Here is a 16,080-nt window from a genome sequence, read left to right on the forward strand (position 1 = left end):
TGTCAATTGCTCATGATTAGGTTGAGCTAATTTCTACCCAGATCAAATTACTTATTCAGTGCCATATCAATCAAACTAACAAATAAGCATTTTACTGAGCTAGAAAAATATAGTAACAAAATTCATCTGGAACAACAAAAGGTCAAGAATATCAAGGGACTAATGAAAAAAAAAAGTAAAGCAAGGTGGCCTAGCTCTACTAGATCTAAAACTATAATATAAAACAGCAGTCATCAAAAATTCCTGGTACTGTTTAAGAAATAAGAGTAATGGATCAGTAGATTAGGATAGGTTCAAAAGAAACCACAATAAATGACTACAGCAATCTACTGTTTGACAAACCCAAAGACATTAGCTACTGGGATATGAACTCACTATTTGACAAAAACTGTTGGGAAAACTGGAAAATAGTAGGGTAAAAACTAGGCATAGACCCACATCTCACACCCTATACCAAAATAAGGTCAAAATGGGTATAGGATTTAGACATAAAGTGCAACACCATAGGTCAATTAATGGACCAAGAAATACTCTATCAGATCTATGGAAAGGAGAGAAATTTATGATCTAGTAAGAAATAAAGTACATTATAAATCGCAAAATGGATGATTTTGACTATATTAAATTAAAAAGGTTTTGCACTAATAAAACCAATGCTGCATAAATTAGAAGGACAACAGAAAACTGGGAAACAATTTTCACAGCTGGGAGTTCTGATAAAGGTCTCATGTCTAAATTATATAGAGAACGGCATCAAATTTATAAGGTTACAACTCACTCCCCAATAGATAAATAATCAAAGGATGTGAAAAGACAGTTTTCAAATAAAGAAATTAAAGCCATATATAATCACATGAAAAAATACTCCAAATCATTACTGATTAGAGAAATGCAAATTGAAACAACTATGAGGTAGCACCTAACACCTATCTGATTGGTAAGATGACAAAAGGGAAAATGATCAATGCTGGAAAGGTTGTGGGAGGATTGGGACATTGATGCATTGTTGGTGGATTATGAACTGATTCAACCATTCTGGAGAGCAATATGGAACTATGCCCAAAGAGCAATAAAACTGATCATACCCTTTGATCCAGCAATTCCAATATCCAGAAGAAATCATAAAAATGGGAAAAGTCCCGCATGTTCCAAAATATTCATAACAGCACTTCTGTAGTGGCAAAGAACTGGAAATTAAGGCAATGTCCACTAATTGGAGTATGGCTAAACAAGTTATGCTATATGAATGTTAAGGAATACTATTGTTTTATAAGAAACCATAAAAGGTCAGTCTCTAGAGAAACATGGAATGAATTAGAGGAGCTGATGCTGAACGAAGGGAGCAAGACCAAGAGAACATTATGCACATTTACAACAACAGTGTGAGGTGATCAATCTTGATGGATGCAGCTCCTCTAAGCGAGTCAGAGAGCTAGTACAACCCTATTAAAAAGACTATGGACAATGCTATCTCTAGAGGGAGAAAAACAAAACAAAATAAGAACAAAAAAGAAAATAGTTGAAGAGATTGTACTTAGAGGATATGAGCATGGTTAGTTCTTGTTCTTCACTATTGAAGAAGTCCCAAATGATATCATTATATATGAGAAAAATACAGTGCATCCGATGACTATGGCTTATTAGACCAAAAGGAACTGAGAATGTTCTACCACAGGTCAGGGACAAATAAGCCAGGAGAACACCTGGGGTGTTTAAACTTATGTATCTCATGTTTCTTTTGAGCTATTTTAATTCTGCCTTACTCATAGGGCTCAGCACTTTCTCTGATGAGGGCACCCTATGCTGGGTGGTCTTGTACCAGTGTCTCCCATGCCTTACTAAAGTTCTTAGGAGAGAGACCTTCAGGGTATTCCAGTACTTAGAATACTTGGAGGTTCTCTCTATATAATTAAATCAGAAGTGACTTTACTTTATAGATATTTAGAGGTTTATGATAGTACTTAGAATGGTTGCATATAAAGAGATTAGGAAGTGATCTTAACTTAATCCATACTTTAATTAAGGAGGGTTTTAGTACCATGGTTGGAATGCTAACAGGACAGTGGGAGAGTGTACCCAAGATTTTGGTTGGGGAGGGCTTGTAGGGCTATAGTTGGAGTACAGTAGAGATGGAGGGAGAGAGTATAATTAGAGGAGAAGAGTATACTTATACTTCATGAAAATGTCATGAAGAGATATGTTTTGCTTGAAGCTTTGGCTATAGTTGGAGGGAATATGCTGGGGGGTACAAATAGTTCAAGAAATGATTTGGCTTTACATGATGCTCTGGCTCATGAAGACTATGTGTCTATGAAGGATACTTGAAAAGGGGGTAAGGTATAAAGTGATTATAATTTGAAGTAATTCAGGACTCTAGGGAAGTGTATTTCTAATGAGATAGAAGAGAGGGTATTTAGTGATTGTGAGGCAATGTGGTTTATCAATCAATCTTTGATTGCCCTTTAATAGCACTTTGAGCTTTCAATCATTTGGTCTTTGATTGTACTTTGACAGTATTTTGATAATAGTACTTTGATAGATAGTACTTCTATCAGGTCAGATAAAAGGAGTATATTTTGACAAAGGGGATGTAAGTACTAGACAGGGTTAAAACAATAACAAAAAGGACTATACTAGGATAGTATTAATACATAAATAATACTAAGTGAAGAGGCACAAACACCTAATATAGCAGAGGGAAAGAAGGGAGAATGAGAACACAGAGTAAATCCTCTGCAACAGATTTGGCTCTGAGAGGGAATAACATACATTCCCAATTGGATTTAAAAATCTATTCCACTCTGCAGGGAAGTGGGGGGGGAGGGGAGGGGAAAGGGAAAGAAAAGGGAAGAAGGACTGACAAAAGGGAAGGTGAAGGTATAAGTCAAAGTAATCTTAAAGATAAAATTTTTGTTTGTTTGTTTTTGTTTTTTGCAAGGCAAACGGGGTTAAGTGGCTTGCCCAAGGCCACACAGCTAGGTAATTATTAAGTGTCTGAGGTCAGATTTAAACTCAGGTACTCCTGACTCCAGAGCCATTGCTTTATCCACTACGCCACCTAGCCGCCCCTAAAGGTAAAATTTAAAAGAAAAGTTAAAGGGGAATGGGAGCAAAACTTTGGTGAGGAGGAATAAGAGGAAATGAAAGAGAAAAGTACAAATGGGGAAAGATAACATTGGAGGCAAATAAAGATTTAGCATTCTTAACTGTAAATATGAATAGGATGAACTTTCCCAGACAACAAAACCAGATAGCAGAATGGATTAAAAACCATAATCCTAGGATATGTTGTTAACAAGAAAAACATTTGAAGCAGAGAGATATACACAGGTAAACAGGTATGGAGTACTATTATTCTATAAGAAACCATGAATGGTCAGACTCTTGAGAAGCACTGAAAGAATTACAGGAACTGATGCTGAGGGAAGGGGGCAGAACCAAGAGAACATTGAACACATTAACAACAACATTGTGACTTGATCAACTTTGATGGATGAAGCTCCTCTCAGCAGTTCAGAAATCTAGGACAACTCTGGGAGACCTGTATGGACAATGCCATCCATATCCAGATGAAGAAAAAAAATAAAACAAACCAAAAAAGCTACAGAATCTGAATGAACACTATGTTCACTTTTTAAAAATTTCTTATGTTTTTCCTTCTTATCCCATGTTTTTTTTCCTTTTCCCTTAGTCCTAATTCCTCATACAGAAAATGACATATATAAACATACTAAACACAATGTATATGTGTTCACTAGACTGTTTACCACTGAGGGGAGGGGGATGGGAAGGGAATTATGTAATTTATGAATATGCATGTGGATGAATGCTGAAACACTTTTATAACATGTAATTGGAAAAATAATATATAAATTAGAAGAAAAATAAAGGAATGATGAACAGGAGATTTCAGACCTGAATAGATTTAAATGAACTGATATTGAGAGAAGACCACTGGACACTTTAATTGCAATACTGTATGATGATCACCTATGATAGACTGGAAATTGAGAAATGGAGATAGAGTGAGAAGTGGAGATAGAGTGGAAAAATAAATTTTAAAAAGAAATCAAAAATGTTCTACACAGAATTCTTTCATCTTTAATTTTTTCTAGAATTCAATTTAGTTCCTCAACTTCTTTGTTGTTTGGCTAGATTTGGCTAGCTCTGAAACAATAATTTTCAAATAGTGTTAGATTCTAGTTTCTAAATTATTTTGCCATCCTCTTCTAACTTATGGATGGGTTCATCACATTCACTTTTTTTTTCTTTCCCTCTACCCTATTAAGATTTTTTTTTATCTCTCTGCCCCTCTTTACAAACAGGATCTTATGAGAGTATTTAGCAGTAAGGCTCTATGCTTAATGTAATCCACTCCTCTGACTCCCCCCACCCCCAACCTAGGGCCAATCACAAGTTCTTACTCTTTCACAGTTCCCCTCAGACCAGGGAGCTGAAACTTTTAGTGATTCCTATATAATCTGATCAAGGGCATGGTCTAATTACTGCCCTCCTATTATTCCTAGACTACAGACCCCAGTTTGGTTGTAGGGTTGGTTCACAGCTGGAGGCTTGCCCATGCCAAGAGCTTTAGTAGATAGTTGTGGACTTCAGCCTTCTCTGTCAGGGAGCTGGAAGGCTCAGCAGATTCAGAGATAGTGCTGCCTACTTATAATAGTTCTGAGCCTGGGATGATGAGTCTCCCATTCGCTTTGGGGTCAGAGGAACAGTACTGCTGGCCTAATCCTATTCTGGACTTTGAGCTGAATCCTTGCTCTGGGGTAAGAGTGACAACACTGCTGTCCTAGCCTTGTTGCAAGTCTAGGGACAGAGTCTAAGACCTTAGAGTGGCCAACAAATGGTCTCCTGATTGCTAAATCTCATGGCCTGTTTTGGCCTCTTCTTGGTGATCTCAACAGTTCTAAAGAGTTCAATTACTTCCACACAAGATGATTCACGAATTTGCAAGTCATCCAGCTTTAATCTTTCTCCTGAACACAAAATCATCAACTGTTGGCTGGACATTTCCATCTGGATAATTCACTGTATCCAAAATGGTGTTAACATCTTTTTCCCAAAATCACCTTCCCTTGAATCACCCACATTTGTTAAAGACATTAGAACATTCTCCCCAGTCATCCAAGTTCATAACTTCAGCTATTTTTGATCCTTAACCCTCCCTCATACCTCATATTCAATCAGTCGACATTTTTTTCCTTTGATTTTTATGTGGCTATGGGGTTTGCCTGGGGTCACACAGCTAGTAAGTATGGAGTGTCTGAGGACATAATGAGCTCAGAACCTCTTGACTCCAGGACCAGTGGTGCTCTGTCCACTACACTGCCTAGCTGCTCTCTTGGCTGACAAGATTTTTGCTTCCATACTATCTCTTTCATTCATTTCCTTCTCATTCCCCACATGACCAACACCCTAGCTTGGGCTCCGGACTAACAAGAATCTTCTGGTTGGCCTTATTGTTTCCATTCTCTTTCTTTTCTAAATCATTTCTCATAGCTGTCAAAATAATCTTACTAAGGCATAGGTCTGACATATATTTGCCACTGTGCTTGTTGCTCCAAAACCCATCAATGGTTCCTTGTGGTCTCTGGAATAAAATTCAATTTCCTTGGTTTTTTATTTAAGGCTTTCCACAATAGACCTCCCCCCACCTTTCCATTTGTATTTGGAAATACAAATTCACCTAGGAATTTTTTTTACATCATCCTTTTTATATACATTATGTTCCAGCAAAACTGTACTATAAGAACTAAGATCTATTCCCCAGACATTTAGTCCATCAAACACTTCTGCATGAGTTACTCTGCAACAACTAGAACATACTTTTTCCTACATTTTGTCTCAAAGCTGTTTCTTCCTTATAGGTTCCCTCCCACTTGAGTTTCTTCCTCTGTGAAATCTTCCCTGATTCTCCTCAGTTAGTAAAACGTTCTCCTTCCACCAATTACTTGGAATTTACTTTTTTGTAGGACCCCAGTAGAATGTAAGCACCTTGAAGGAAATGATTTTTAATTTTGTCCACTTCCAATATCTTGCATATTTTTTGAAAGACAGGGATCCTAGAACTGTGATTTCATTATTGCAGAGAACTTCTAATGAAGAAATTTCCTCTACTAATACAGACTGATAACTATTCTGCAACTTTCAGGCAAAATTGAGGGATGGGACATTAAATGATTAAAAGGCTTGTCCAGGGTACACACCCTGTGGACATAGGCATGGGTGGTGGGTCTAGGAACAAGGTCATCCTGACAGAAGATAGCAGTTATCTACTTCTTCCTTGCTTGAATCACACTGAATTTCTCTCTAAATCTGTTGCTCCTCCATTTGTATTCATTACCTCTACCTGTGGCATCATCTCCCATTTCCAAAATTTAGAGGGTTTTCTTTGGCTCCACCCTTATCTTTCACCTTCATTTACTTATCAAGTCTTACTGATATTACAATGAGCCCTCTAGTCTCACTGCCACTACTGTGTTCAGGATCTTATCCATTTATTATCTACTCATATATACCAGACACTGTGCTAGGAAAGATAAACATGAAATAATCCATTTCCTGAAAAAAAAGCATCCATTCTGTCTAGAGAGATATGTACATAAATAAGTGTATCCCAAATATATGCAAAATAAATATACAAATTTGAGTTAACTTTGAAGGGAAGGCATTGGCTAGCAGCTTAGGACCAGCATAGGCATCATATAAAAGAAAGGCAATTTTCTTCAGTGGAAACAGAATCTGAGGACTTAGGTTCAAATCCTCTTTCCATTTATTACCCTTGTGATCTTAGCTAAGTCACTCTAGATACTCAATTTCCCAGCTTATAAAGTGTTGGATTGCATGGCCTAAAATCCCTTAGAGTTCTAAATGGATGATTCTAGGATCTCTTCATCTGCATTCTCCCTGCTCCCTTCCCCCCCCACCCATCCCTTATTGACACATCAAGATAATGCACCTTGTATCTGTTTGTGACATTCTGCTCAAAAAATTTTCACCAGCACCTTATTAGCCACACCTGGTCTTATCTGATTTTACTTTCCTCCAATTACTCTACATTATAGCCTAATCCTACCCTGAAAATGCCCTATACTTGTCTACACTTTGTTTATGCTGATTTCTATGCCAGTAATATCTTCCCTCAACCCTCTTCACTAGATGAATTGTCCTGCCTTTAAAAGTCTTTTTTGACATGGCTTCTTCTGTGGGATACCTTCTCCTGAGCCACCCCACTCACCTATCTATAAACACCCCCTTCAGAATAATCTTGTTTTGGGCTTCCATATATCATTGTTTTTGCTTCTCTCTGATGCACATATAACTGATGATGTAGGAAATGTCTTATCCCACTCTGGTCTACCTCCTGGTGTGACACTCCATCTCACTCAAAATACCTGTATTGATTGGCCACATTAAAAACATTTGTCTGACTGTATATCTGGAGTCCCTCATCAATCAGTAGGTGGGTCACAGACTTTGTCATTGGTCCCACTGCACAAATGTCTTTCAAAATAGCTTGTCTTTTCTATGTTGTTAAGGCATAAATTATTCTCTTACCTTTGCATCTTTACTCTTTATCACTTCCTAAAAATTTCCCAAATTTCTCTGAAACTGTCCCTTTTGTCATTTCTTACATCAAATTAGCATTCTATAACATTCATATACCCTGACTCTACAACTGATGGGCATCCTTTATCTTCTACTACATAAAAACAAATAGCTACTACAAATTTTATACAAAGGCATTTAAGATGGCACAGGGGATTGAGTGATGGATTGGCTGTCAGAAAAACCTATTCAGGGGTAAAGCACAGGCCCTGTAGTCAGGAGTACCTGGGTTCAAATCCGGTCTCAGACACTTAATAATTACCTAGCTGTGTGGCCTTGGGCAAGCCACTTAACCCTGTTTGCCTTGCAAAAACCTAAAAAAAAAACCTAAATCCTCCCTCAGATGCTAGCTTTGTGATCAGAAACAAATCATTTAACATCTGTGAGCCTCAGTTTCCCCATCTGTAAAATGAGAATACCATATAGGACTGTTATGAGGATCAAAGAAGACAATATGAAGCAGTTTGAAAACTTAAAACACTACTTAAATACTAGCTATTTATTATATGAGGCCTTTTCATCTCTTTGAAGCATAGGTAGGCCAAGTTAGGGGTATTAGGGTAAGCATAGTTTTTCAACCTTTTAGGAGGGCACAGTTGCAAGTGCTTTCCAGACTACCTGGACCAATTCACAGTTCTACCAATATCAACAGTCCTGTTTTCCTGAAGTCCCTTAGTGGGATTATCCTTTCCCCATGCTGCTAGGACTTCTTCTGGCATTACCTTCAGTTTATGAGTGTTTAGCTTATCTTATTTCCATCTTGTCTACCGCATTAGAATATGATCTCTGAAGGTAGGAACTGTTTTGTCTTTCTTTGTCTCTTTAGGGCTCAGCCCACCACAGCCTTGCAAGTAGGAAGTGTCTGATAAATACTTGTTGACTGTATCTATTTCTTAGGACAGTACTCTGCACACAGGTGCTTAATAAATATTTGAACAGATCTTCTGTTTAGTGCAACTTGATAGTTTGCTGCTCCTTTTGATGCTTTGTTCTTTATTATTTTCACAAACTTCTGAAAATGGTAACTTTGCCAGACTGCAAGCACCTTTCGTAGGTCTGCTTCCTAATTTGATCTGCTTCCAAACATACACTTCCCACTCCCCTCTTTGCACCACAGAAGGCAGAGGGATTTGACACAGGTAAAAGGTAGGAGGCGCCTGAGACTGAGAAATAGAACATATTATAATGCAATGCAGATGGAGCCGAACACTCAGCGGTCAATACCAGCTGGGTTCCCATAGCAACCCTTTGAGGTGCCAGAGGTTAATTAACATCTGTCACCTCAATGATGCAGGTTGATCAGGGTTTAAAGATCTGATAGAATACCTGGCCCTGTCTGCTGTACATCAAACACCTTTCTAATACCAAGTGCTAAGTGTATTGTTATCTATTCAAATTTAGGGTGGTATTATCCTTACTTACATTTTACCTTTGAATCCTAGATCAAATCCAGGCTCTAACTGAATCCAAGAGAGTTATATTTCTTAATTGCCTTTCACTTTATTTTCTCCTAGCCTCACTAATGAAAATGTGTTTTCTCATAAATAGCTTATTTTAACTGATTGTTTAAGAGTGTTTAGGAAAATGTTAATGTCTGATTCAGATGAAGTTTGCTATAAATTTATTTATAAAAAATTCTTTCCCCTAAATCAGTTTTTTAGGAATTATTGGGGGAGGGAGCATAAAACTAGATATCTCTGTGAATATTTTATCTGAAGCATTTCCATTTTACAATTTTAAATGGCCCTGGTTTAAACAAAACAATCCACTACAATTCCCACTCCTAATCTCCATCTTCTTTTGATCCTTAATACACCCTACTTCAATTCCTTTTTTCCCCTTAAATGTTTTATATTTATTTTGTACAAATGATTTTTGATACATAACTAAAATATTCTTGTTTAAGAGTAAACATAATACTTTAATTTCTTTTTTTTAGGGTTTTTTTTTTGCAAGGCCAATGTGGTTAAGTGGCTTGCCCAACCCCCACCCAGCTAGGTAATTATTAAGTGTCTGAGGCTGGATTTGAAATCAGGTCCTCCAGACTCCAGGGCCTGTGCTTCATCCACTGTGCCACCTAGCCGCCCCATTTCAATTCCTTTTAACTAGTGGGAAGGACTGGGGAGGGTGGTGAGGTGGAGTGGGATGGGGGAGCTGTTATAATTCCAGTTCCGCTTCTTCATCTGTAAAATGAATGATTATTTAGAGTTGGAAAAGGTGTAAGAGATCACACAAGTAGATTTAGCCGGGAAGGAGAACTTTTAGTTCAACTGTCTTCCTACCACAGAAGCTAAGTGATTTGCCCAAGGTAAAACACAGCTGCAGTAGCCAAGGGATGGGTTAGAATTTGGATCTTCGGGCTCCAAATGAAAGATTTTCTGGAACATGACCCTGCCCAGAGACAAGGCCCTTCATCGTTCTCTCCCAGCATTCTCTGTGGAACACTCTCCCTCCTCCACTCCTCGGTACTGGCTTCTCTGGCTTCCATGAAATCCAGTAGAATCCCAACTACTGGAGGAAGGCTTTCCCTTTCCAGTGTTAATTATCTCCCATTTATCCACTCTTTAGCTTGCTTTGTATACGTTTGTATGATGTCACTCCCTTTAGATCAGATTGTAAACTTGTTGAGGGCAGGGACTATCTTTTGCCCTTTTTTAATATCCCTTAGATTAGCCCATAGTATGCCTGGTAAATAGAAAGTACAATTCATTTTGATTGATTGATCGATTGACTGCCTCCTGGATGCTCTATCTCCAAAGAGCAGGTTGGGGAGGTGATTATAACATTTTCAGTGTGATCATTTTTACACCTCAAAAACTACACATCGTGGCATGGTGTGTTGTTAATTGTCTAGACTTAAGAAAAGGATGCAAAAACGTGAATAATCGAGGACGCACTGGTAAGCGCCTCGTGCGTGACATTGCGCTACTCACTGATTTTTTCTTTTTTTTCCTAGGTTTTTGCAAGGCAGTGGGGCTAAGCGGCTCGCCCTAGGCCACACAGCAGGTGATTGTTAAGTGTCCGCGGCCGCATTTGAACTCAGGCCGGGAGGGCCGCCCCAAACACGCGCCATGCGGGCTCCGTCGGGGGCTGGAGCCTGGTCCGGGGAAGGCGCCCCCGCCCGCCCGCCCTTACCTCCGCCGTGTTCTTGGCCACCTGGAAGGGGGTGCCCCTGAGCAGCCCCACCACCTTGAGCTGCAGGGCCGCCTCGGGCGCCTTCTGCAGGCCGGGGCAGAGGCCCGGGCCCGGGGGCTCGCGGGGCGGCGGGCCGTCCATGAGCGCCGGGCCGCCTCCGGGCGCGGAGCCCCAACGCAGCGCCGTGCCCATGGCAACGGCGGCGGCGCTCGGAGGGGGCGGGTCGGCAGCGCCTCCCCGGGCTCCCCGCCGCGGCCGAGGGGTCCGGTTGCCTGGGCGACGGGGGCGGGCGCGGGGCGGGGGGAGCGGGGGAGCGCGCCGCGGGTTCCTCCCTCGCGGGGGCTGGGCCGGGGGCGCCCTGCGCGCGCACCGACGCCTCCTCCTCCACGCCCCCTCCCTGCCCAGGCTGCGGCAGTCGGCGGCTGCGGTGCAGACGCGGAAGGAGGCTCGCGGGAGGGCTGCTGCGGCGGCGGCCAGGGGCTCGCCGCGTGCCCGGCCCCGGCCCCGGCCCGGCCCCGCTCCCGGCCCCGGCCCCGGCCCCGCTCCCGGCCCGCGCCCGCGCCCGCCACAGGTCACTCCCCGGAGGGCAGGGGCTGGGGCGCGGGCGGGGGGCGCGGGGCGGGCGGGCGGCGGCCCGGGGGGCACCTGGGTAGCGCTCCGCCCCTCCCCCTGCAGGCTCGGCCGGCCCGGACCCGCGGCGCCGCCCCGAGGGAGCTGGAAGCCGGGCCCGGCCCGTCCAGTCCGGCCGGCCATGGAGGCCGAGGCGGGCTCTGCCGTGCGCCTGAAGGTCTTCAACCTCAACTGCTGGTGAGGGCGGGGCCGGGCCGGGGCCGGGGTGCGGGGCCGCAGGAAGAGCTGTCGGCGGGGGCCCCCTTTATTCGTCGGGGAGGGGGCGGCGGCTGCGACCAACCCGGCCCCGGAGATTCCTTTTGGGGGGTTGCACGGATGAGGATGCGGGGGGCTGAGGCACAGCCAGCCCCGACGCCCATTGTTTGAGTGGTGCAGAAGCCTGGATGGGGGGGCTGCTGAGAAGGGGCGATGCCGGAGGAGGGGGCGGCTCCGGGCTCGGGAACGGGCTTTGTTTGCGCAGTGCAAAAAGCTGGGCGAGGGGGAGGCGGGGGCGCTGCCTCGCCAGGATGACGTCTTGCCTCCACGCCCCCTCCCCCGTACCTGGCATACCTCTCCCGGTGTGAACAGCCGCTAGCCTTCACCCAGGATTTTCAGGCTTGCCAAGCCCCCCAGACACGATCTCGCCCCATCTTAATGCTTCGGACTCCTCCTGCCAGCCAGGGACCCCTTCTTGGAACCGGGCTATTAAATTCTAGAAAGAGCAGGCACCTCAATTAAGGCAACGAATGATTACTTGGAAATAAAAATGTTTTCACGCCGCCGTTTCTAATTTCTTTGCCATCTGGATAAAAAATTGTACTAGAGCAACTGATCCATCGGAGGTATTATTAAGTTCTAGTTCTTCTCCAGTGTTAAATGAAGGAGAGGCAGACAGGTGGTACAAATGGCCAGGTACCTGGCAGTTGCTAGGGGCTGCCACAGCCAGCTAGACATCTAACCCCAATCACCTCAACAAAATAAAGAACTGAAGGCAATAGCTATATTTGAGTTAAAAAAGCTTAGTGAAAATGAAGATAGGATTTTTTTTCCCTCTCCCATCTATGACCAGTGATTCTCTGAAATCCCTCCAGGTATGAGATGTAACCCTAAAACGAAAAAAACCCTGGTTTCAAGTTTGTATGATTTTTGGGGAAAATGGACCCCTGCAGGAGGGGAAAAAAAACAATTAGAAGCTACCATTTTTAGCCACACATTCACAACTGTACTTTTTTTATCTTTCCCAGGGCTATTCCTTACATGAGCAAGAATCGGCAGGTTAGGATGCAGCACCTGGGGGACTTTCTGAACCAGAAAAGCTTTGACCTCGCCCTGTTGCAGGAGGTATGAGTGTGAGATGACTGAAGGAAAGGGGTCAAGGAACCTGAAGGCTGGGGAAAACTGCCCTAGGCTACATCATTTGTGCAGTAGCAACCATCCCTTGTCTTTCTTAGGTGTGGAGTGAAAGGGACTTTGAATCACTGAGACAGAAACTACTGCCCAACTACACTTGGGCCCACTATTTCCGAAGGTGAGAGGTCATTTGAGCCTTCTTGTTCCCTTTTCTCTCATTCTCATAACTTGGTGTGGGAGGAGGAAGTAGAAGGAAAGGAATAGAGAAAGAATATTCTTTGCAGTAGCTCATCTCAGCTACCTTCTCAGGTCTTATTACCACCTCTGTTTTGCCTTTATCCAGTACAGATTGTGGCCTTGATCTTTGTCATGGGTAGGGTGGATGTGGGTTAGATGGGCACAATATTCTATCACTTGGGAGAAAGGGGATCCCAGCCCCTTTCCCTGGCAACTGAGCAGGATCCATCTGGCTTTCAGCGGGTTCATCGGTAGTGGCCTCTGTGTTTTCTCCAAACATCCAATCCAGGAGATCTTCCAGCATACCTACAGTCTCAATGGCTATCCCTACAAGGTAAGCCTCTTTGATTACTGTATCTCTAATTTTCCCTGCTACCCTTCACAAGTTTTGTGCCTGGAGGACAGCTAAGACAGTTTTCATGGGCCTGGACAAGCCCCTTATCTTGCTTCTACACCATATTTTGCTCCCCCTGCAGGGAATAATGGGATATATAAAAAATAGGTTATCTTAACTTGGGAAGGGGAGGGGAAGATGAATCCATGTCTTGGATTTAATGATCCTAATTTTTAATGATGAGAATTGTTTTTACATTTTTCTATTTTCTTGTTGATCTCTTGGTGGGAGGGGATAAAAGTTAATTATCCAGCTATTTGATTACATTTAGCTGTGGAGAGTCCCAAAACCCCACCATGCCATTCCTGATTGGCTGAGAGTGAATTTGGGAGTGGAAGAATGGAGGATCATTTGAAAATGTCACTAGGAAGAAGTCAGTATGGGCATTGTCAATAGAAGGGGCAATTTATTCAGGCCAGGTGACCTCACAGGAAAGTTTAAAAGCAGCCCATGATGATGGAGGGGGTGCTAGTTGGAGGCCGAGTTACAAGGCCTGCATTTAGATGTGGGCCCTTCTTTTGGCCAGTTTTCTATAAGGTTCTGTGTTTATACCATTCTTGAGCTTTCAGTTACAGCTTAATTAAATTGTGGCAACCACTAAAAAAAATTAAAATAAAAAATTTATCTCTATAATAAGAAACCCATTAGGGACAGGCCCTGGAGAATCTATCCACAGACTTTTTCAAGTTTGTCATTTAACCCCAATACCTACTCTACCAGGCTTCATCTCGGAGCCAGTCCTATTGCTGAGTATTGTGCATGGAACAACACTGTACTTCATATATATAGTCACATGTATATATATGTATTCATATATTCATATACTTATGCCCCTCCCTGCAGTTTCACCATGGAGACTGGTTCTGTGGGAAAGCAGTTGGCATGCTGGTGTTGGAGATCTATGGCATCTTGGTCAATGCCTATGTGACTCATGTGAGTAGCAGCCCTGGAGCAGGGCAGGACAAGGCAGGCAGCAGGTTCCTACCTCTTCGAGGCAGCAGGTTCAGTGACACAACCTCTTGGGGAGGGGAGGATGGTGCAGGTTTCTTGGAAACCTTGTGGGGACAGGGGCTTTTAGTGAATATTTTTCTGTATTTTTACCCTCCCAAGTGGACACACAATAGCTAGTCATGGTCTATCTCTCTCTTTTTCTTTCTTTCTGTCTCTGGCCCTCAGCTCCATGCTGAATACAACCGAGAACATGACAACTACCTTGCCCATCGAGTGGCCCAGGCCTGGGAGCTGGCTCAGTTCATCCAGTGTGTGAGCTGTGGTACTTGGACTGAGCAGGACAGGGAAAGCCAGGGTGGAGCATAGAGGGGTTGGGCTAAGGGGCTTGCTTGCATTTGGAGTTGGGGGGAATGGGGAGCCCCAGGGAGTGCTAATTATTGGACCCTGTTAAGTTCCTATCCATGTGTTGCAAAGTTGTCCAAGTCAAGAACCTGAGAAGCATGTCTGGGGACTGTGGGCAGTAGGGGAGAGAAGGGGCAGCAAGTTCCTACTTCTTAGCATGTTCGGGTTCTCCTAGACACACTTCCCGAAAGGCTGATGTGGTTCTGTTGTGTGGGGACCTCAACTCACACCCGGGAGATATAGGCTACCGTCTTGTAAAAGAATGGCTAGGCCTGGAGGATTCCTACCTTGAGACCCAAGACTTCCAGGTATGAAATGTGTCATGAGTTTCATTCTCTAGGCTCCAGATTTTTCTGGCCACCCCCCCCCCCATCCTATTCCTTCCCATACAGAGCCAGTCACATCCTCTAGTTCATGAACACGGTTGACATTATTTCTTTAGGGCTGTGAGGATGGCTGTACCATGGTGCCCAGCAACTGCTTTGTCAACCCCCGTGAGATGGAGCACTTCCCCAGAGGAGTCCGCATTGACTACATCCTCTTCAAGGTCAGGCCTCCCTCCTGCCACCCACCACCCTTCAGATAGTCCCACTGTCTGTCCTCTTTTTGGTCTGTTTGCAAGAAAATGGGATTTTGAGTGGTTTCTCTGGCTCTTGATTTTCTAGGCTGTTTCTGGGTTCCGCATCACTTGTGAAAGCTTCTCAACCACCACAGGCAGTGGCCCCGAGGACACAACCAGGAACAGCATTCCCCTCTCTGACCATGAGGCGCTGATGGCTACCCTGTCTTTAAGGCCTGCTCCCCTGGAGCAGAACAGCAGCTCCAGGCGTGGTAAGACACTCCCACCCCTTTGGATCCTCCATTCTAGACCTCTCTCCCTCCTTATACCTCTAATTGATGTCCACTTTATTTCAGATGCAGAAACCCAGGCATCGTTGATGGGCGTGCTGCATGAGGCGTGGACAGAGATGGGGCTGGGCCTGGCTGCAGCCCGCCAGTGGGTTTACTCCACCGGTCACCTGTTTAGCCTGGGGCTGCTGCTCCTGTTTCTGGGAGTGGGGGCTCTGCTGTTTGAAGAAATACCCTGGGTGGCTGAGGCCCTCTTCATGATCCTTGGAGCAATAGTGCTTCTAGGGTCAGGTGGGCTATATCTGACATCTCTCCATGAAAGTAAGGCTTTGTATGAGGCACAGGCTGAGATAGAGCTGGCCATGGAAATGGCCAAAGAGATTCAGCCTGAAACTGTGGAGCTCAGCTCCAACTCTTCCCTTCTCCGTACCACCCTGCAGTCAGAGTCAAAATAAAACAATAAAGAGTTATCAGCACTTCTGGCTCTCCCTTTTTACTGGAGGGGAGGAGGGTCAAATGGGAGGCTCTAT

At 43.8% G+C, this 16,080-nt stretch overlaps 2 protein-coding genes across 5 annotated transcripts in view; one reads left to right on the forward strand and one right to left on the reverse strand.

Moving 5' to 3' along the window:
- Positions 1 to 11,068, reverse strand: part of PPIL6 (peptidylprolyl isomerase like 6) — a 92,913-nt gene extending 81,845 nt beyond the window's left edge. For all 3 annotated transcript variants that reach the window (XM_074187322.1, XM_074187321.1, XM_074187320.1), the window contains exon 1: positions 10,759 to 11,068. In XM_074187322.1, the coding sequence (XP_074043423.1) occupies positions 10,759 to 10,950 (192 nt within the window). In that variant the 5' untranslated portion in view covers positions 10,951 to 11,068. The remainder of the gene's footprint in view (positions 1 to 10,758) is intronic.
- Positions 11,069 to 11,310: 242 nt separating this feature from the next.
- Positions 11,311 to 16,044, forward strand: SMPD2 (sphingomyelin phosphodiesterase 2). 2 transcript variants are annotated; one of them, XM_074187318.1, is made up of 11 exons: positions 11,311 to 11,329; positions 11,434 to 11,565; positions 12,612 to 12,708; positions 12,819 to 12,895; positions 13,195 to 13,288; positions 14,192 to 14,281; positions 14,525 to 14,607; positions 14,877 to 15,009; positions 15,144 to 15,248; positions 15,367 to 15,532; positions 15,617 to 16,044. In XM_074187318.1, exons 2-11 carry the CDS (start codon positions 11,510 to 11,512, stop codon positions 16,003 to 16,005), a joined length of 1,290 nt encoding a protein of 429 aa, XP_074043419.1. In that variant the 5' UTR covers positions 11,311 to 11,329; positions 11,434 to 11,509; the 3' UTR covers positions 16,006 to 16,044. The 2 variants fall into 2 exon arrangements, with proteins under 2 accessions (XP_074043419.1, XP_074043420.1); XM_074187319.1 differs by lacking the exon at positions 11,311 to 11,329 and having other exon boundaries at positions 11,397 to 11,565.
- Positions 16,045 to 16,080: the final 36 nt, after the last annotated feature.

The sequence above is a fragment of the Macrotis lagotis genome, chromosome 5 (assembly GCF_037893015.1).
Source record: "Macrotis lagotis isolate mMagLag1 chromosome 5, bilby.v1.9.chrom.fasta, whole genome shotgun sequence".
In the NCBI taxonomy this organism is placed as follows: Eukaryota; Metazoa; Chordata; class Mammalia; order Peramelemorphia; family Peramelidae; genus Macrotis; species Macrotis lagotis.

Excerpts from the sequence above, each read along its gene's own strand:
- SMPD2 (XM_074187318.1), top strand. The coding sequence starts at position 11,510 with ATGGAGGCCGAGGCGGGCTCTGCCGTGCGCCTGAAGGTCTTCAACCTC. Across the intron at positions 15,249-15,366 it reads TTGACTACATCCTCTTCAAG|GCTGTTTCTGGGTTCCGCAT; the intron begins GTCAGGCCTCCC and ends TTGATTTTCTAG. Across the intron at positions 15,533-15,616 it reads GAACAGCAGCTCCAGGCGTG|ATGCAGAAACCCAGGCATCG; the intron begins GTAAGACACTCC and ends ACTTTATTTCAG.